Source organism: Malaya genurostris, chromosome 3, assembly GCF_030247185.1.
Source record: "Malaya genurostris strain Urasoe2022 chromosome 3, Malgen_1.1, whole genome shotgun sequence".
In the NCBI taxonomy this organism is placed as follows: Eukaryota; Metazoa; Arthropoda; class Insecta; order Diptera; family Culicidae; genus Malaya; species Malaya genurostris.
The window spans coordinates 52,778,796-52,797,787 of NC_080572.1; the positions used below are offsets into that span (position 1 = coordinate 52,778,796).

At 35.9% G+C, this 18,992-nt stretch overlaps 1 protein-coding gene across 1 annotated transcript; it reads left to right on the forward strand.

Moving 5' to 3' along the window:
* The first annotated feature begins 92 nt into the window (after positions 1–92).
* Positions 93–18,683, forward strand: LOC131438620 (uncharacterized). The gene is made up of 3 exons (XM_058608750.1): positions 93–337; positions 16,610–16,938; positions 17,001–18,683. Exons 1-3 carry the CDS (start codon positions 317–319, stop codon positions 17,500–17,502), a joined length of 852 nt encoding a protein of 283 aa, XP_058464733.1. The 5' UTR covers positions 93–316; the 3' UTR covers positions 17,503–18,683.
* Positions 18,684–18,992: the final 309 nt, after the last annotated feature.

The following is an 18,992-nucleotide window of genomic DNA, read 5'->3' on the forward strand; positions in this document are numbered from 1 at the left end:
ATGCTGATTTTCTTCTCGCGATCAAGTGGACTTTTTTGGACTGATATTTAAATAAGAGCGTGATGCGTGAGCCGTCGTATAGTCGATAACTGTCAGGCAACCGGCGCGGGGTTTCAACAAGAAACTAAAACATCGATCGGTTTGTTTAACTTTTACTTAGGTGTTGCAAACATTTCGAATAGAAGAATTTTTCGGAAGGTGTCAAAAAGAAGTGATCTAGACGTAGATAAATAAAGACTTTGAAGATAAATACGATCAAAATAAGGTGTTGTACCAGAACGTGTTGTGTGAATATAATTTTGAAATATTGTACAAGATGAAGCGATTTATTCTTATGGTAAGTAATTTGTAATTATAACATACATTAGTTTAAAAGTTTAAATCGGTCAATAAGTGATTGTAAGAATAGGAGTAGAAATGAACATTTACACAAATAGCGTTCTTAAGAGCCTACTGAACATCTTATTCAAATAAAAGAGCACTTAAATACAAGCAAGACTCTTTGCCAACATTTCGATCAGAAACATGAAAATTTTAAGTTTTTTATGCCGACTATTAAATCGAATCTACACACGGCTGTCCTAGGATCTTTTTTGCATAGCTCAACAATCTTGGGTTTAGGAATATGTTTTCACTGGGAAGGAATTCTCGGATTTTTGGAATAGACTTTGAAAAGCTGCTTAGAATCAAATTTCACATAGTTATTTAGTTTAAGGTAAAATTTCCCCATTTCAATATATAAAAACCGGTAGCTGTATTGAAGTATATCAAATTTGGCTTAAGACTACCAATTAATCATGGCGTCCATTAGTGACAGTTTGTTAAAGTATTGGTGAGCACTATTGACTTGTGGCAAAATATGAAGATCATCCGGATAAATTTTAAATGCACTTTCCCACATGTGCAGCTCGGAATGAATTCCAAATATTCTTATTCGGAAGTCTATGTAGAAAGCATTATGAATTCTGATACCATGCGGACTTCACTGTTACAAACAATTCTGAACGTAATTAATTTTGTCTCAATTTGGTTGATTCGGAAATATGTCCGTAGTGATTGAGAAAAAGCGAACAGAATTGTCTATATGTTTCCCTCGTCTTCTTTTTCTGCGATGTTTTGTTAGGAGTAAAATAGGTAAATTAAATATTTCAAGTTTTCAAGGCTGTATCTGTCAGAATGATAAAATTTCTGCAAGACTCTGGCAATGAGGCAACAATCGTTTCCCGCAGATAGTTTCGTCTAGCATTTATTAACGGCTCTGTTCTAGTCTGATTCTTGAAAATTAAGACTAACAGATCCGTTTTAAATCAGTTCGACACTACCAACGCTTACAGCTACAAAAATTTATAGCAAAATTTGCAAATGTTTAAATTTTTGAACAAATATTCAAACACTAGAATATGATTCTATAGATCAAAATCAATAAATTTGCTCATAATAAACTCTCTTCTGGAAGTGCCCTCGAGATATTTAGAAATAAATTCAAAGAACTCAGATTTTTATTGAACTGCACATTTTCAACAAGTTGTAGGTAATTGTACATTCAAATTAAAATAACTGTTCTTGCATATGTACAAACACAATTAACTTTTTTGGCTTAAGCTTGGCATACACTTTTTCAAATTTAATACATATTTACATCGTGACGGTAATTGGCTTCTGACAGCCTGTTACATTAACCAATTTGTAACTTCGGAGCCGAAGTTCTAATGTAGACAATATTCAATAGCAATCTGGAGATGCAACTTTACTGTCGATTGAATAGAAACTGAGAAATGTACACCACGTACATTATTCAAATGAACATCCCGAAAACGCAGTTAGTGCACCATTTCTTTGAATCTCACTTTGTGAATATCGATTTATTCTGCACTTATAGACTTTTTATTCGATAGAAAAGGCACACACATATGTACGCAGTAAAATTAAACCGATTATCGGATTTTATTGATATTTTGAAGGAATGGTAAACTACTAATGAGTTTTGTTGTTTATATCCAAACATTCCTCAATTACAGTTGTGTTTCAATAGTTTTAGGACGTTTGCGAAGTTCCATCTTTTAAATGGCCCAGAATTTTTCAATTGAATGAAATTCCAACTGGAATCTACTTGAGAATTTATTACACTGTATTATTCGCACTTTGTAAGGGGTGTATGCATTTAATTAGGGATCTAATTACCGGCAGATCTACGATGCGTCGGAAATACGGAGGGTTTTGTCTAAGTGGGGTCATTTTTCATCCGATGGGTAATCTGATAGTTTAAGCAGACATTTGGCCCCAGAATTTCGGAATTTGATTTCTCAACAGAATGGAAGATTTGCATAATTTCCTACGTATAGTAACTTGATAACTTAGTAACTTGAATATAATAAGTTTTATTTCAACAAGTCTTGGAAAACAATAATATCTTCACTAATTGGAACTAGAACTGCTAATGGAATGCAAAATGAAAGTACTAATTCGAAATACCATTAATATTATATTCGTAAAAATACGAAGCATAACAGACGTAATAATAGTACAGATACGTATTTCGGATGTTAATTACATCCTTCTTTAGTGGTACTATATAGAAGATACAGACTTCTAAATAGCATCACTGAAGAAGGAAGTATTCAACATCCGAAATACGTATTTCTTTTAGATTTTAGCTGACAAAATAGGTCACTGCTCGCTAGTAAACAGAATTTCAATCATATATAATTGGCAATACGTGGCTTGATACATTCAAATTGAAACTTGGAAATATTTCCAATCAAATGTTGAAATAATATTATTAATTGATACAAAATTGACTGAGCTGTAAGTTTTCAAAACCTGATACATTTCTACGAGTATTTTTCCAAATTTGCACACCTATAAAGAAAACAAAGATGTGTTCCACATCAAAACAAACCTCCTCCCGTTAAATAGATCTATCTCAACCATGTACTACGCTCTGTTTAATCGAATTATTTTCTGAGATGCGTTTCATCACAGCCCAGGATAGATAAAATGGTTGAACAGTTCCGGTGATTGGAGAACATTTGCAAGTTCGAGTCCTGTTTCTGAAGAGAGCTTTTTTCTTATTTCGAAATTTTTTCTCATCGTCCAGCGATTCCCAATTTGTCTTTTGTTGAAAATTGATTGAAAGTCAAGCTAAATTAAGGATTACTTTACGTCATAACGAGGCCCGAGCAGATGGCAACCCTAAATAAGCAGCAATTTTAGCAGTGAAATAGTTTCTTACGGGCACTTCAAATTCTCCAGTAAATCTATCAGTATTCATAATTCTCAATGTACACAAGTCAATGCGGAATTGAATGCGGATTGTAATAGCAAATTTAGTGTGGCCTCCTTTAGCATCGAATTCGGTTTCCAAGCCACGAGGCATTGAGTCCACTAGTTTCTTTGTACTAGATGCTGGTAGGTTTTCCCATAATATATTTATTTTCTGTTTTAGCATGTTTTGTTTGATGTGTTTGTATTCTTCAATTTGGTGACTGTGGTAGTGTTTTTGCCTTTCCCATATAGAAAGGTTATGCAATCACTGTGAAAATCGACTTTTGAACCGAGGGCCGGATGACCGAGTGTCATATACCATTCGACTCAGTTTTTATTGCATGGGAACGTTATATAATAACTTTTTTGATTTGGATCATTGTCCTGATAGAGACAATATCCAGGCGACAGTCCATTTTCGCTTTAGGATATCCATATACAAAATTTTATCTATATTTCGGTAGATAAACTTCTTACAATCCTACAACATAACATAACCACCACCATGCTTCACTATTGGGCCCAAATTTTTAAATTTGAGCACTGTATTCGGTTCTCTCCAAACAATTTGTCTGCCATCAGACCCGAAAAAAAATATTTTTTGAGTGTATATATCATGGTTTCGAAAGATAGAGAAACTGTCATTCGCATCGATTCAACCCCTTCGAAACCACATGTCAGAAAAAAATATTTTTTAAAGTGACCGTTACAATGACAAATTTCTATTAGCGAAATAATTATTAGGTAAACTTCAATCATAATGAATTCATTTTGATAATGCGTATGAGATCTGCCATCGGCTACAATTTGCACGGATATTTCAACCGTGTGCTATTACCTAGATTTTTTAACTGCAATGACCTCAATCCACCAGCCGATTAATTTTTCTTGTGGCTCTAATGCTAAATAATTTGAATACAACAGACAACGAAGGGGTTAAAACAACTGTCCAAAACTCTGGCAACGATGCCAGGTGAAATTTTTGGGGGTTTGCGTACTAGAAATGCCCCTATGCGAGCTAAAAATTTGAAAGTATGACGAGAAAAACCAAACAAAAACCCTACGGTAATAGAGAGAGTCATTAAATTGGACGATTGTTTATAAAAACTGCTACCAAACGAAATTGCAAATTTACATACCAATCTGAAAACCTGGCATCTGTGGTTCTAGCGCTCGTTATTTCGCTATTCTACGACGATTCCGTCGCATTCTATGTCCAGCTGAAAACCACTATACTGCTGAGATAAATAGCTTTTTACGATAATGCAGGTTAGAACTCGCGAACAATTTCTGGTGAAATAGGTTGGGTAATATCTCGTGACACAGACTCCGTCAATTTCGGTATCCTTATTTTAGGGTTTTTACGTACTTCACATGCCGTAAGCCGATCCGAAACCGATTAACTTCCGATAGGATTCCTTTTCTTCCCCTTTCTACCGCGTAGTTTGCTCGTATTTACGGTTGACATGTTGTACAATGGAGTGTGATCGTTTTTCTTGCAGAAATGTCAATTTACTTTCTTTTGTCTTCCATTGCAGAAAATAACGGTTTTCTCAGTATTACAGTTTAATAACTCGCAAAACGGAAGCTAAAACGAATTGTTGTTGTTTACTCTAGCACTGACAGTTTACACAAAAACGAGCTCATTGCAAATCGTTCACTATTAGTGTACACAGAAAATAAAAACTACACTATACTTTAATGAAGCATAACAAACGTTACAATACAGATACGCGTATTTCGGAATGTTATTTACATCCTTCTTCAGTATATCGGTTTTATAACTTATAAAACCGATACACTGAAGAATGATGTAAATAACATTCCGAAATACGCGTATCTGTATTGTAACGTTTGTTATGCTTCATTAAAGTATAGTGACTTTGTGAAAGTGTAATAACGTGACAGTGAAATAGTGGAATTAAATGGTACATAAATAGTGACACTATTATATATTCCGCTAACAGCTCCAAGTGAAAAACAGTTCGTTTTATTAGTTATTTTTGAGTTGTAGCAGGAACCTTTTCTTTCAATCGATATAGGCATTGTTGTCAAAACACAAATAGCAAAACCACCCAACGGCGTGAGTTTCGTTCAATTACCTAAAATTAGGTAAACCGCATTTAACAAGGAAATGAGTGAATTTAACTCACTTGCTGAGTAAAAATAACTTATTAGTAATTAGATATAATTTAGTTCTCAGTATAATTTTGCAACTGTTTTATGTAAACTACTTAGTGCACAGGTGGAAAGTACTTAAAATTAGGTGCTGTTGGTATGGAGTCGAAATTGAACTATTTTTATATCCTTATATAAAAACATCTATGATTGATTCACGGTTTAAAAAAACGGCAATGAAAAACGATGTATTCATGCATTCCTAAATTCGATCAAAATATTCCAAGAATGAAAACGTACTTAAACGAGTTAAAAGAAGTATTTTTTTCACTTAAATATTTGAAAACTCTACGCTTACTCTAATGTATGAACCAATCCATACTCAAATTTCGACATATTGCTTTAAGTTTATGAATTTGAGTAATCGCAACTCAAACCAAGAGTTACGTTCAAAGAGCGCGTATATTTCTCGATTAATTGATTATTTCTAACAACAAAATACTTGTCATCAAATTTTTCATTCAGTTATGCTTGAAAACAATTTTCGTAGCAAAGTAACTTTGAAATTATTAAAAAAAAATCGGTTAGTTTGAAACTGAAATGAAATGTGACATAATACTTATGTGCGATCAATTTTGTGAGTGATTGTGTACTAATTAATTCATTGTAAAACCTTTTGCTCCATATTTTGTGCCCAGCAGTTTTTGTTCTGTAACTTGAAAAGAAATCGAGTGCGGTCTACTGAAATAGCTTGATTTTATGTAAAAATGTCTAAAATACCATAAAATGGAGGAAATGGGGGTAAAATAGTCATCAAAACGTTTCGTGCGACCAGTGTAGGTTCTTCCATTCGATTCTCCAGACTTTTTTAAAAATTAGATAAGCTAGATTTATCAAACTTGCCAAAAGTTTTACTAAGATTTTAGGACGATTTACAGTAAGGATCTCATGAAATGGAGGAATTGGGGTAAAATAGCCACCAAAACGTTTCGTGCGGCCAGTGTGGGTTCTTCTAATCGATTCTCCAGACTTTTTCAAATGAAGGTAGGCTATTCCAGAATACCGCACTCGACTTCTTTTCAAGTTACAGAGCGAATGTTATAGGAAACCCTAAAACTGCTGTACATTTGGGATAAAACGAGCAGGATTGGCGATTCGTGCGGCCATTGTAAATCATTCCATTGAATTCCTTGGACATTTTTACATAAGAAACGCTTTAGTTTGTTCACCTATCTCAATTAGTTCATAAGTTACATAATTCTTTGCGGCTTTTCATAGATTTTTTCCCACTGTGTGACGGTTTGAAATTGCTTTGGAAAATTTTAAAATGAAACTACGTTGATGAAAATATTTAATCCGCTTACATAAAATAGAATTCTTGAAAAATAAAGTAACTATTACGTCGTATGTTATGTATGGACTGATGAATACTCAATCCTGCCGTAACTTATCATTTACAAGAGTGCATTAAACGTTGACATTGTTTCTTGCTATATAGTGGTTTTCAGCTGGACATAGAATGCGACGGAATCGTCGCAGAATAGCGAAATAACGAGCGTCAGAACCACTGATGCCAGGTTTTCACATACCGATCTGATTTTGCAATTTTGTTTGGTAGCAGTTTTTAGAAACAATCGTCTAATTTAATGCCTTTTCCTATTACTGTAGGGTTTTTGTTTGTTTTTTCTCGTCATACTTTCAAATTTTAACTCGCATAGGGGCATTTCTAGTACGTAAACGCCCAAAATTTCACCAGGCATCTCTGCCAGAGTATTGGACAGTTGTTTTAACCCCTTCGCTGTGTGCTGTATTGAAATTAATTAGCATTAGAGCCACAAGAAAAATGAATCGGCTGGTGGATTTAGGTCATTGCAGTTTCAACTGGTAATATTCCTTAGCGACAAATGTTATTTCATTGTTCATTGAAAGCATCAACCAATGTATATCTGTCAATGACGACCAACTTTTTAGAGTGGACTATTTACGATTTTGTGTAATAGTTTTTTTTTATAGTTAAAATTAACAATGTTTCGAATAAAGCACGAGGTTTTGAATACCAAGGCGTCGATTAATACAAAATATGAATGAAAAGAAAAAAATACTAAGCACAAAATAACATGTCAGATAAATAGCACATGGTTGGAAAATCCGTGCAAGTTGTAGCCGACGGCAGATCTCATAGGCATTATCAAAATGAATTCATTATGATTGAAATTTACTTAATAATTATTTCGTTAATAAAAATTTGTCATTGTATCTTTCGCTATCTTTGCGGCATTTTGTCGCTATCTTATCGCATCGCAATCTTTTCTAGCCGACAGTGGAAATTACAATACCATAATATGTACATTGTTTGCATTGCTGTACCATACTGGCTGCACGATGATGTCCTCCGCCTGGTTGTTTCCATTCGTCCACTCAGCCTTGCATTGCGTTTAGTTATATGGGCTTAGATACCCCGGAGAACAAGTCAAAATCGAAGCCGGTTGAAGCGGAGGTTTGGTTAACAATTAGCAAACTAATCTTGCCAACGAAGCTTTGGTCTAGCTGTGGGGAAAATCAAACGCAATTATCACTCGGCGCCCTTGCTGGCGCTATTTGCTTCACCATCTAAATATCAAAGTGATTATCAACCAGCGGCAAAATGGCTCAAGAAGCAAACATTCTCGGATCGATCTGCTGATAAAACAGCTCCGCCCAAGGAACCGATAAAACTAGATCAACTTGTCTCTCTACCAGCGCTTGGCATATTGATTTAGCAAATTAATTTGTAATTTGATGCGTTCGAAGAGGATGAACCTGATAGAGAGAGAGAGAGAGAGAGAGAAAGAGTGCAGTGAGACAGACAACCATTCACCGTTTTCACTAATGCTGGGGATCGACAGTCAGTCCGCAAATGATCACGCGAAGGTCATTGCTGGCCGCAGTTGTGCAGAAGAAGACACACGACAGGAAATGGTTGACGATAAACTTGCTAATGGACCAGGTCTGTTTGCGGACTTTTGCATCTACTTTGCTGGAGAAATGGATACGGCACGGCTCCTACCAGTTCGGCACGTTTTGAAGACCGTAAACTGCCGTGACAGTAGACTTTAATTTTGTAGATATTTCATCAGTTTAGATCTCATGATTAAATCACGTTTAGATGTCAAGGGATAGTGACAAAAAAAGAAATTTGAATTGTTATGAGCTTGGTATGGAAGATAAGAGTATTCCCTCAATTTGAAGCGTTGGTTGATTACTACAGAATACTTTAACAGTTTGTACCTTTATTCGTCCGGCTAATGATTGTGAAATGTAGTTATGTAAACAAGTATATGTAAAATGTTGAAAAAATGATGGGTTTTTACGCGCATTTGATGAATCTCAAATTGGATTTCCCACTAAACCAAAACTTTATTAAGATCAATCTACATCAGATGGAAGAAAAATTGATAAAAAAAATCAGAATGAGAACGATTAAGTTCCTTTTTAGTTCCTTTTAGATATCTTAAAACTGAAAACAAAAATTACTCGATTCTACCTAAGGGTATAACGATACCTTCCTTAAATTACCCTTATTCTCAAAAATATATTACAGTTGAATTCTTCAAAATGTCCCATTTGAGACTTAAATAAAAACTAGAAACCTGGTTTGGGCATCCCCACGCGAACCTACAAATTGGAACAGTGTTAAGACCAATTTAGATCTTTTTTCTGCGTTAAAATGACGGTATGAAATTTTAAACACTTACCACCTTGCAATTCCGGAACCGGATGTAATTGGGGAATTTCGATCAATACTCAAGTGGGAGAAAAAAAGGAGTGGAATGAATTCCGGAGGTTTGCAATATTCTATCCTGTTTTTGAAAGATTGTTTTGTGTAAATTTTATTATCGCTTTTCCATTTGTTCATGTTACTCATTCGGCTTATAGCTAGGTATTACTAAAATCTTTTGCTAAGTTTGTTCAGACTTTACGACATGATGAAAGGAATTTTATAGTGTAATTGGAGCATGGCATAAATTAAACTAGTGATTGAGAGCTCTGCAATTTGTTACCTTTATTGAAAATTAATGAATCTACAAATTGTGTGTGTGTGTGGTTGAACCGATTTTGACAAACTTAGATTCAAATGAAAGGTCTCACGGTTCCATATGGGCTTCCTGAATTTCATCCGAACCCACTTCGTTTTCTAATGGATGGCCTAACCTGAGAACTGTTTCATTCTATATGTTATACTAGTTAAGGCACAAACTCTCTTTTTCGTTTCAATGTTTTTTTTTTCAAATAAACGGTGCAGTTTAATTCCAAAATCTTTTTCAAAGAAGCGTCTATAACAATATTTCAGTTTTGTCAACTATGAACTTTTGGTAAAACAAGTCCTTGAATTCCGTAAAAAATCACATTTTACCTTCATTTTCCTAGGGTGTAATTGTATTCCTGAGAACGTTCAACAGTTAACTAATGAAATTACTTTCCAAGAAGTAAAATATGCAACGTGCAACTCACTTGCAATTTTTATTTTGATTCGATTCGTTTTTTGGGATCAAAGATGCATTTATTTCAAAACAAAAAGAATTCAAAGATTAATCAAAGTATCGTCCAACGCTAGTTACTACTTTTTCCCACCTCTCAGGTAATATTCGAATTCCATCTCGAAAAAATGTCTCGTCTTTCAAGGTGATCCAAGTTTGAAAACTAATTTTCGATTTTTGCGAAAGAAGTAAATCGATGATCAACCAGATCGTGCTGCATCCGTCGGAAATTTTAGGAAAACACGCGGCGCGTGCGGCAAAATGTCCCACTGGGGCATTTCCAAAAAAAAAAATTCACGATTTTCGCGACTTGAGGCCGAGCGTTGTCATTCTGGAGAATAACTTTATCGTGTCCTTGCTTGTATTCCGGTTGTTCTTCTAGTAATGCACGCATCAAACGCATCAATTGCAGCCTATACCGATCGCCCGTTATAGTGTCGCCTGGTTGTAGCAACTCATAGTACACAACACCCTTTAGGTCCCACCAGATGCACAACATTACCTTCGAACCATGAATATTCAGCTTTGGTATTGATGTTGAGAGCTGTCAACTGTTAATTCGATCTAAGAAACCCTTTCTTTGTTGGCTTTGAATCAGCTGCTCGCAAGTGATTAATCGCTGTTCAATGTCTCTCGGTTTCTGTTCATAAGGAACCCAACTGACTTGCTATTTAACCATTTTCATGGATTTTAACCGTACAGAAACTACATATTGATTCTGCAAGCTTCTCTTGCGTTTGACTCGGATCTTCATCGAGTCATCTCATAATGTCACAGTTTAGTTGAATCGACTTTGATTTCCATTACGCATTTCGAATCGAGTCCCTCGAAATGATAAAGTTTTGAAGTTGATTCAACTAAACTGTTACATTATGAGATCCTAACTTTAAGGTTCTGGTGTCACAGGTTGCTAATTGAAATTTCTGATCCAACTTCTCAAGCAGCGTTCGTTATTATACTTCGGCTATTCAGTAACTTATATGAAACAAATATATGGATCACGTTGAAACAATAGGAATAACGAATATTGGATTTGATATAGTGCACATCAGTCACATTGAAACAGAAAAGTATAAGTTTGTGTCAAGAGGCTGTTTGTTCATGTTGCTTTGCATTAGACATCTATGACTAAAGTTTGGCAACTGTTTAAGTTGACCAAACGAAATGAATAATAATACATTATTTTTATTTCAAAAATAACGGTAGCCATGTGAATAAGTTTTGTCAAACATACACTGTCGTAACAATGCTTACATACACTTTTTCTTGTACTGACAGTCAAGGATGGCTTTTATCGTATCAAAGAACTCTCCCTGGCAACTCTTCACACGATTGAATCAGTGCCATCAAAGAGAGACGGATATCATCGCAACAACAAAAACTCGGCATGGCTCATTTAACATAGAATCGACACTAATGCGAGAACGAATTTCTCTCGATGACATTTCTGAGAATCAAAGGTTAGCACGCTGCTGTGAGGATCCTCTCTGAAGCAACAAACGGACGCTTATTCTCGTTTCGCGATCCGATTCTGTATGAGCAGTTGATAATTGCGATAGAATCATTTCACTATTGCCGCTTATTCTAACTATGTGCATATAACCTTTGTCTATGAAAATGTATGTGAATGCTTCACACAAGGGTTTTAAAATATTGCAACCTAGTATGAGAATCATCAAGTTGAATCATCGATTCGATCTTCTGCGATAATTGTCAACTTGCGATTCTCTCTTGGGAAATTCCACACAGCAACGATCATTATCAGACTGTAAATTTGTTTAAGGGCGTGAATTACTCAGAGTATGAAGTGGAGCGAAGAAATGTAGCAAAATTCTCTCATGGTTCATGCATTGAGACACTCGAGTTCTTGTAGCATCTTCTACCGGATTGAAACTGTTGTATACAATATACCTTATGATCAAAAAAGAACCGGAATTTTCATTTTAAAATTCCCGCGCTAGTCCAATCGGTAAACTTTTATTCTCTCAACGTTGGCAACACCTTTATACACATTCTGTCAAATTTGATGCATATAGTACGATTAGTTTTTGTTTGGCGTCTATACAAAGAAGTCTGAAAAATTTTCGTGTGGCGATTTTTATAATGGATGAAAATTTAGAACAACGTGCGTGCATCAAATTTTGTGTTGCAAATGGATTTAAGTGTTCCGAAACGTTGAAAATGTTAGAAAAGGCCTTTGGTGAATCGTGTCTAGGAAAAACACAGGCATACGAGTGGTATAAACGCTTCAAAGGTGGTCGTACAAGCTTGCATCATGATGAGATCCCTGGCCGCCCAACAACATCTCTTACTCAAGAAAACATTGAATCGGTGAAGCAAATCGTGTTGCAAAATCGTTCTGTACCGATTAGAGAGATTGCTGTGTTGTGGGGCATTTCTTATGGATCAGCCGAACACATTTTAACTGATGTTTTGGGTTTGAAACGCGTCGCTTCTCGGCTGGTGCCAAAAAAGCTGAATTTCACACGCTCACACAGCGTTGGTTTTGTCACATTTTTTGGCCAAAAACTCAACCAATATCATCAACCAAGCACCGTACTCTCCAGATATGGCCCCGTGTGACTTTTTCCTTCTCCCCAGATTTAAATTGCCATTGCGGGGAACGCGTTTTGAGACCATAGAGACCATAAAAGAGAATTCGCTGCGTGAACTAAAGGCCATACCTTCGGCGGCCTATAAAACTTGTATGGAAAATTGGATTAAGCGTTGGCATGCATGTATTGCCGCAGGAGGAGAGTACTTTGAAGGCGATAATAAAGAAATTTATTAAAAATTGAAATTTTGCGTTTTACCTTTTTTATAAATATAAAAAATAGGTATAGAATTCGCTCAAACTTTAGAAAAATTTTCCGAGTCCCGGAGGGCCGAATATCATATACCAATCGATTCAGCTCGACGAACTGAGCAAATGTCCGTGTGTGTATGTGTGTGTGTTATCAACTAAGAGGTCGAGATCTCAGAGATGGTTGGACCGATTTTGATCAAACTGGTCGCAAATGAAAGGTCTCTCCATCACCCAGAACGCTATTGAATGGATTTGAGATCGGATGTTTACTTTTTGAGTTATACGAAGTTTTATGTCAAAATTTTCAGTTTTTTGACAGTATCTGTCACAATTGACCTTGAAAACAGAATATATTTTCAGACTTAGATTCCGCACGGTAATACCTATCCAACAAGCCAGAGATTGTTAAAATCCGTCCATTTTTAACGGAGATATCGAAATTTTTGTGTAAGCGACTTTTTATCCTATTCCAGCAGTAGAAGTTTTGAGCGCTGTCTGGCAAAGAAATGCTTTGGAGCAACATAAAACACGATTTTTATACTGTTACATACAATTGTTTCTAAGTATCCAAAAGACTGTGTACAGCATGATATTTTGTCTCGGACCGATTTTAGCACGGTTCGGTTTTGGCAACATAATCATTTGAATATGCCATATGTAAACCAGATAATGGCAGAATTTTCGAGTTGAAAGCAATTCCATAATTATATTGATTTAAACTACTTACAGCAATAAATGCTGGAAGAACATAACAGCCATATACCATTCGAATCAGTTCGTCGAAATCAGCAAATGCGTGTGGCAAATAATTTCACTCAATTTTTTTCGGTTTTCTTCCAAACAAGGTTCCTGAATTATGTTTGGTTCCGACCTCTGGTTCCGGAACTACAGGATGATATGTGAAACGAAATTAAAACTGTGTAACTCATGTTTATCGTAGATGGCTGAATCGATCTAAGATTCTAATGAAATCTAAGAATCATCTAAGATTCAAATGAAAAGCTTTAAGATTCTATAAAACATCTTGTTTTCCAGTCAGATCCAACTTCCGGTTTCAGAGATACAGGGTGATTAGTATAAAAATGTCTATTTCACATAAATTAATTAGGTTTATCGGTTAAGCAAATTTGGATAGTCGATAACCAAATAAACTTATTTCATTTTTGGTTGTATTGGCACCCAAAAAATTAATTCTCACTACGATTCCTCGAAGATGTCTACACTGATTTTCAAACATTTTGAAACAAATATAAACTATACAGCTACCAAGGGGAGAGTCGCTTAACACAAACTATATTGTGCCTCCAAAAAAACACGTGAAATACTGCGAGTCTAAGTGTGCCATGCTGTGCCCCATGAAACAGCTACTTGTCAAAACTGAGCCCTTTGTGTGTCGCAACTGTGCAACTGTATGAAAACGAAAGTGCCAATATTGATAAATGCACCAACGCATTGTGTTAATGTGTGATTGGCACATTGCTCTAAGCGTCCTCCCCTTGACAGCTACTCAGGTGAAATTGTCTGACTTCGGCTACACCGATTTTCGAATTCCGGTTCCAGTATAGAATCGTTTGTCAAAGCTCAATCGTTTTCTCAAAAAAGCCATCGAATTTCAGAAACAAAAGTTCAAATTAAAATCAATCTAATTTTATCCAATTCTGACTTGCAATCCAATTTTTAAATTTTTAAAATTTGAATTTTTAAAATTCAAAGCGATATAGAAGATGACAATCCCGAAAAGCTTTAAAGTTGGACTCAAAAATATTGCAATTTATTCGTCATATGGCCATACGAATCGGTTTGGGTTATGCTGGTTCCTGAATACCGGCTCTGGAAGTACCTTAAACTCTAAAGTGGAAATAACTTCGACATAGCATGGAATGTTTAAACGATTGTTACACTTTTAGATTCAAATTCGATCCGATTTGCAGTTTCGACATTCCAGAGTTCACGGACATTACGGACATTAGAATAATGTCATGAAAACTGAAACACCGAAAAATATTCATGCAAAAAATACATGCGGATTGATAAAAAAAGGTATCATCTTACTGCTAGGTGGATTAAGTACGTTTTTTAATAAAATTCCGGTTCTGTTTTAATCATAAGGTAGATAGCAATATAGCAGCTTCTGTCAAATTTTCGGCAATCACCAACACTGCTGACAGTATACTTCTCTAAAAGCAAAGTTTGTTTCGCTGAAATGTTGGCAAAAATTCTTTAGAATTTCAATTGCATTTTCATATAAGCTCAGATTTAACCATACCCAATATCTCTAATTTACTTTACCATCTATTGTGTCACTTTTTCATTGTTACATTTTTTCACGGTGACCAGTTTGCAGCCAAAAAACCTCAATAAGATTACGGTAAAGTTTCGTTGTGACATATTGTAACTCAGTATGGTGAGAAGTGAATTCGTAATATTATTTTGACTTCATTGTCACAATTATAACCCGACTTGTTTCGCTGTGTCCATCATATGATCATTATTCGGATTTTCTTTTTTCTCTTTTTCTTGAATATGTTACAGGTGCTACTTTGGTTTCTGGACCGAAATCATCATGAGTGTTAAAAATATTTAGACTGTTTCCACTTGTATGTCATATTTTTAAGCATCTCAGTAATATAAGTAGTATGGGACAGGCATCACTACACCACAAGGTGGTTTAAAATAGGTTATAATTATTTTATCTCGTTCTAACTTTTTTCGTTTACAGTTAAGGAAGCTACACGTTAACTACCTAATTCCTTAATTTATGGTTCTCACGAACACTTGCGTGGGTGCTGATATATCTTTTTTCAAATTTTTTGTTTGTTGAGCCTCTACTGGAGCGGTTCGACAAAAACATGAACTGGTAAAATGAAAATATACTAAATCGTTTTGATGGTAGCGGTCTACTGATTGGAACATTAGGATGCCACAGAAGAACAGCATGCCAAAGGTGTGACAATATCGAAAGAAACCTACGCATGAATGTTTGTAATGGTGGAAAATTGATTCTTTGAAGGTACTGCGGCTTATGATCAATGAGGCAGTTTTGGGTATCATAGTGCCAGCACTAATAGGTATAACCAGTTAAGGGAGGTGTGCTCACGTTTTCCTTGAAGATATTTTTGTGACTGTAGTCAATCAAATGTTGAGGCCATAATAATTTGGCCCGATAGTGTATTACGCGGGTGATAATTTAATTTTCATTTCGTATAAATTTATGAAGGTCTGTTTCGCATTAATAGATAATGGATGAAAGATTCACGATCCGTGGTTAATTATGTACATACTTGTACATAAGGTTGTATTTATTAAAACCAACGTTATTCATTTTCAAAATTTTTTAAACTTTCAATCACAAACAATTTCAAATATTATTTGAACTCTATTTTTTTAAAAATTTCTTCAAAACAAACCATTAAAGCAGATTAATCGTTTAATAAAAGTCAATTCAATAAAAGCTTAGATTTGTTTTTCAAATTAGATGTTCAATTTTAAAACTTTATAACAGATTACTTTACTGTTTCCAACTACAAGTAAAGTACGGATAAACGGGAGAAATTCGACCAAGAGAAGATGTGTGTTTAATAACCACATAAAAATAACTCACGCGCGACCTTCGCGAATGCCTGTTATTTTCTCACGAATCAAACAGGTTTGTCTATCAAAACTCCATTAAAACTAAGCCGACCGGCAACGATAAGGATGCTCTCTAGCCATCATCACACTCCGCTGGTGATTGCTGATGTTAGCGTAGGCGTCAGACCAATCTCCGACCGATCTGCGCCATCTGTGCGGACACGATCGATGACTAAACTGGGCTGTCATAGTTCTAAATCCGTTCGCTCCGTTGTGCACCACCATCTGTATGCTAATTCTAATCGTTTCAATTTCAATCGCTTCCAAATTCTAGCTGGCCTTTGTCACATTGACCCAGGCGCTCTCGATTGACGATCGTTCACTGGACATCAACATCAACGTTGAGAAGAACTCCAATCTCTACCACCATGGGCAGCTTCGGCAGGGCGCTTTTGAGTATGGATTAGACGTGATGAAACAGGTGGACAATCATTTCCAGCACAAGGTCAAGGGACTAGACGGTGTCACGTATGGATGCTACGGATTCGTTGATCCCGACGGAAAACCACATCTGGTGCATTATGTGTCCGATCTGAAGGGATATCGTGTTGTGCCACCGGATCATGCTACGAAAATATACATTGCCCGATTGGAGAAGAGCATGTAACAAACGAATGAAATTTGGAAATATTTTCACACCAAATAATGATGTCTTATTTTTCTAGTACCAATGTGTATCAAGCTTCTGTGGAGAAGGATGTACAATGGAAAGACCTATTCTTCCCACCGGCATGCAGAACGTTAAAGGCGGCACTGGATAAAACTACACGGCCCACAACTCCACGACCGACCACTCCTCGGCCGACGACCCCCAAACCAACAACAGCCCGTACAACACCGCGCCCAACTACAACCGCTGCCCCACCGGAGCCCGAATTCGTCGATTCAAGTAATGTGCACGCGGCCTACGCTCCCTGTCCCGATTCCGGCTCGTGCTCCAGAGTTTGTGACGAGTTGAAAGTGGAACTGAAGGAAATCAAGGCCAAACTGAAAGTGCTGGTTGATAGTCTGGCCGGACAACAGCAACGGAAGAAGCCAGCGGGAGGAAATGAAACCTTTGCCTACTTTCCAGTTATGTTAAGCGACAGTCCTCCGGAAGGGTTCGATGCCCGATCCGGGAAGTATGCGTTCCCGATATTTGCCCAGCCGCAATGCGGCAGACAGTAGGACGGTTCCTTGGGGTCAATCTGTGGTACGAGGGTACTATTTTGGAGTGCAATGAATAGAAATAATCATAATTATTAGAAATAAAAACCAGCGAACTTTGAATGTGATTAGTATTCTAGTTATTTTTTTTAACTAATAGTGCGAGAAGCAGGAAATAAACGAGGGTAATAGCAGAAAGAGAATCAATTAGTTATCCAGATGACTGCTATACAAATTGTTGTTTATTCAGACGATTCGCTTGAACCCCAACGGGTTTAATTAAAACGAAATGAAACGTTGTATCATCCTTGTTTGTGTGTGTAAACGAAACAAAATCACTATTGGAGTTTGAGTTTGCAATATTACACAGTGGTAACAAATTGAGGTCAATAGATTAGTTTACATTGGTATCAAACACATTTATCACGATGTCGGCGTCATCATTTGTACACATTGGGCTTAAACATAACACCTAAGAACAATACTTGAAGCTGGTGAAGTTTTATCAATCAATTTGGTTATCGTTTAATGTAGCTATGGGTTCCGAATGATTAACACAGTGAGACTTGAATGAACATTACTGGTAATTTCAGCACCTATTGAAGAAGAAATATTAACCTGATACTAGACTATTACTGTTACTATATACTATGTGCCTTCCACCAGATCCAAATCCGGAAATATATAGCAACTTTAGAAGTAATATCGTTACTACTAGTTCAGCCTAAGATGAGAACTGAGAGTGAATTGAAAATTGCAAAGAGCATATAAGTTTGTAATTTGTTTTGATCAATAACTTATTAATATATTATAATATATATAATATGATTGGTACGAAATTACGAAGTTGAAGTTGAGAAAACATGTCGTTTAATGCTTCAAACATTGAATTTAAGTAATGAAAACATTATAAGCCGAAATAAAGTATGATTCGTGAATTCAAGCGATGCTATACATTATTTGGCTTGAATCTTTTTTTGTTCCATATATTAAAGTTGTGATTGTAAGAGGTTTTCTCTGCTCGAAATAAACAAATAAATGAAACAAAAAATGAGAGTTAAGTCCAACGAAGAAAACGATAAATGAAAGCCTGTTTCAATCTATATAGTGATGCGATGATATCTTTCTCATATTACTCATATTTATATACATATTACAAAGGGATTCTAATAAAATTTCATAGAATAAAAACAAGAATGAAGTTAGCTACGTTTTCAGAGTTTTTGACCATTATTTCAAATACTTCCGAATAAGAGAACTAGGGACTGATGTAGCTGAAACCGGTTCGTTTGGCCAGTAACTAAATAAAATAAACCGATTTTCGAACAGAGCCTCGGTGACCCATAGTGATCTATACCACTCGACTAAGCTCGAGAAATGTCTGTGTGTGCACCTTTCAACGAATTTTTTTCGCACTAAATTTTCTCGAACATGGCTGAACCGATTTTAACAAACTTAGGCTCGTTTGAAAGTTACTATTGGGCTATTAATCAAATGACTGTGGCTTCTAA